The sequence below is a fragment of the Cariama cristata genome, unplaced genomic scaffold, assembly GCF_000690535.1.
Source record: "Cariama cristata isolate BGI_N322 unplaced genomic scaffold, ASM69053v1 scaffold38644, whole genome shotgun sequence".
NCBI lineage: Eukaryota > Metazoa > Chordata > Aves > Cariamiformes > Cariamidae > Cariama > Cariama cristata.
The window spans coordinates 18,695-22,354 of NW_009612045.1; the positions used below are offsets into that span (position 1 = coordinate 18,695).

Below are 3,660 nucleotides of genomic sequence, written 5' to 3' on the forward strand. Positions count from 1 at the left end.
TCTTTACCAAGAGAAGAGTGTTAGCAGAGACTGTGGACATGCTTCAGCTTTAAGCTCTGAAGCCACCAGGACTAACAAGAATACGTGAAAATGAAGGCAGTGCTAAGCACCTGCGGGATCAGTGACCAAATTTACGAAGTCAGTGAAGTGACCGTCTCCATGGAGAGAGTAATGCAAAATCTTTAGTGCTGATCAGGCAGAACTATTTTAATTACAACAGTTTTTGATGTGGGTTGGACAAACCATAGAAGTCTGGGCAGGAGGACCACTGAAGCCAGCCGTCCTACCCATGAGACCCCCAGCCTGCTGCTTCCTGCTCTCCCTGCCCATGCCCTCCTGTGCCTCCACAGCTGCCCCTTCCTAGCTCTGCTTGTAGCTTTCTTAGCAGTTTTGGGGATCTCCACCACCTCTCCCAGGCTGGGGACAGTACTTGGGAGGCAGTCTGCTGCTCAGAAGTGAGGCGGAGGTGCAGGCAAGTGCTGCAATGAACTTTTCCCTCTTTCGCCCTTAAGAAAGGGTGAGCTCCTGGTTGTGTCGGCTGGTGGCACTTTGCCAGGAGGCAGGGCAAGTCGCAAAGGCAAAGAGTGAAAATGAAGCATCCATCACTGGTGACTTTAACCTGGATTGTTTAATTTGTTGGCCAAACCCACAAGACTCATAAAGAAATCATAAAAGCTGCCGATTGCTCAATGGGGATTTTCTGAACCTGTCTATAATTCTAAGCAAATTATAGTTTACTGGAAGTTAGTGACAAAACAAGGAAAGGTCCAGTCATATCTGCTTTTGGGAAGTCCGCAAGATTTCTGTGACACCAACAATAAATCACTAACATTGACCATTCGCCACCTTAGCTGGTTGCCAAAGTTGTCTCTAAACAGCTGCAGATTGTATAAATAAAAGGCAAATAGACAAAACAAGGTTGTTAGATGCAGTTCTGAGCTGCTCCCTGTTTTCTTCTAACTGAAAAACTTATCACGCATACCCTAGCTATGTATATATGTATGTATGTACATATGTGTACAGACATGCATGTTATAATATATGACATATAGGGGAAAATTAGATTCCCTGTCTGGAGACAGCATAGAAAGACAGCCGTTATCTTCCTAAAAACCAAAAACTCTTTTGCTCCCAAGCAATGGAGCCCTGAAAGTACCAGTAACTGAGTGACTGCCCATGTCCTTCGGGCACAGTGCAACAAGCTCTGCCACTGCAGTTTGTTTAGTATTCGACAAGTAAGAGCTCAACAGATCTGGGAATGAATTTGTAAATCCAATTTGTCACCTCCCTTTTGAGAAAAGGGACAGCAGATTGAAACGGTAGTTTTACTGCTGCTCTTTATATTTCAGTTTTTGATTTTGATGCTACTAAATAATTTTCACTTCGCTAAATGAAATAATGAAATCTCCAATAAGCCTAAATTTAAACTGTTGAATTAATTCATAATCATTTACTGGATAAGGGATGAAGGCTTTTAGTGATGGGCTGTGAGAAGCCCCTGGTTGAGTTGCTGCTTCAGCCATACTACGAGGAACACTGGGACTGTCCCCCAGATGTACCTCAAGCAATTGCTTAAAGAAAAAAAGAAAAACTCTGGCTTTTGAAATGGAACAATCTGGGCCAAGTTTGAGGTACCCTGAAACATTCTCTTTGGAGGAAACTGCCAAGAGCAAGAGAAGGCAGAACCTCACCCCTCTCTGGTGGTAGCTCAGAGTGACCATGGACTGCAGAATAATGAAGCAGTTCCCTGCTCCCAGGCATAACTCCTCACAGGAACGCTAGACACAACGAGAGAGGATTAACAGGTCTGATCTTGCATACCCACTGCATACAGCTATGGTCTCCCTCATTTCACATGAATCTGGATGTTATAAGGAGAGCAGACTTGGGAATTAAATTAAACAGGTATCCTCCAGCTCCACATCCACCTCGGGTACTGGCACTAAAAGAAAGAGATTGTAAGCTAAAACACTAACACATTTAACCCAGCAGTTGCATTTTGGAGCTCTTAACTCAAGTTTTTCAAGATGATACGTAAGTGGAAAGATGAAGATGAAATGACTCACCATCACCATCTGCTGAAGTGCAACCACTTTCCCCAAAAGTGGTGTGAAGAAACAAGACGAAAATGCTCAATACTGTACTTGTCTGTGTCATCCTGAGCACCCTGCATGTGTGCAGTACGTGTGTGTGCGAAACCCGAGCTTGCTTACTTTATACTAGATGCAGAACAAACCCATTGCCTGATAAAGAGACGTCAGGCGAGGGGAAATGTAAACATGCCGACAAGGATGACTGGTGGCAGAGAGCAGGAAGCCAGCGTGAAGATATTTGCAGAGCTTTTACTTTGAAACATGCTTCCCACTTCAAAATTAAGGACCTTCTGGATCAGGCCCATTGACTCAGCGGGCCAAATCTGGTCAAGTCCAGTGGGTCAGCAGCACGTTTTTTGGGTGGTGGTCCTGGCTTGGGTAGTGGGATTTTTGATGTTGATTTCCCTGAGAGCACAGTTTAGTCCTGTAATCCACTTTCCTCTCAATGGAGGTACACAGGTCCAAGGGAGAAAAATCTTCCAGCTATGAAACACTAAGTGAGTGTTGTTATTCTTTAAGTGTTGGCATCCAAAGCAGCGTGACCAGCAGATCAAGGGAGGGGATTCTGCCCCTCTACTCCACTTTGGTGAGACCCCCCCTGCAGTACTGCCTTCAGCTCTGGGGTCCTCAGCACAAGAAGGACATGGACCTGTTGGAGAGAGTCCAGAGGAGACCACGAAGATGATCTGAGGGCTGGAGCACCTCTGCTGTGAGGACAGGCTGAGAGAGTTGGGGTTGTTCAGCCTGGAGAAGAGAAGGCTCCAGGGAGACCTTGGAGCAGCCTTCCAGTACCTAAAGGGGCCTACAGGAAAGCTGGGGAGGGACTTTTTACAAAGGCCTGTAGTGACAGCACAAGGTGCAATGGCTTTAAACTGGGAGAGGGAAGGTTTAGATTAGATATTTGGAAGAAACTCTTCACTGTGAGGGTGGTGAGGCACTGGAACAGGTTGCCCAGAGAAGCTGTGTATATCCTTTCCCCTCCCTGGAAGTGCTGAAGGCCAGGTTGGATGGGTCTTCAAGCAACCTGGTATAGTGGAAGGTGTCCCTGCCCATGGCAGGGGCTTGGGACTCGATGGTCTTCAAAGATCCATTCCAACCTGAAACATTCTGTGATTCTATGAAGTCCCACATAAGGCAATGCTAAAAAGCTGTGATTTAAGAGACTAATCCTGAAAAACCTAGCTCCTGAGAACAAAGTGGTACATCTCACGTTTTTTCAGGCTTTGGACAAAGCAGAGTCAGAAAGTAGAAGATAAAAAGCTGTTAAATATTTCCTTCACACACTTTCTGTGGCTGTATACACCAACGCACACTACAGCATAATGCCGGGCTATGTACACGGCTGACTGATGTGGCTAACTAAAAGTAAGCTGAAAACCTGAAAGAGAAGAGCAAGCTCTGGCACAACCCTGGCAGCACCAAAAAAGCTTCATGTCAGGGGCGTAAAGGAAACTGAGGGTAAAGTTGGTAACAATGCCCAAACAAACAGAAAAATGATGACACTATAATAGGGAGACTCAATATAGAAGCCACAGCAGCTTTTTCATTTGCAAGGAAATAATTTAAA

At 45.4% G+C, this 3,660-nt stretch overlaps 1 protein-coding gene across 1 annotated transcript in view; it reads right to left on the bottom strand.

Annotated features, from left to right (window-relative positions):
• Positions 1 to 2,283, bottom strand: part of IL7R (interleukin 7 receptor) — a 15,208-nt gene extending 12,925 nt beyond the window's left edge. Inside the window, exon 1 of the mRNA XM_009698452.1 lies at positions 2,067 to 2,283. Within this exon, the coding sequence (XP_009696754.1) occupies positions 2,067 to 2,157 (91 nt within the window). The 5' untranslated portion in view covers positions 2,158 to 2,283. The remainder of the gene's footprint in view (positions 1 to 2,066) is intronic.
• Between the last annotated feature and the right edge of the window lie 1,377 nt (positions 2,284 to 3,660).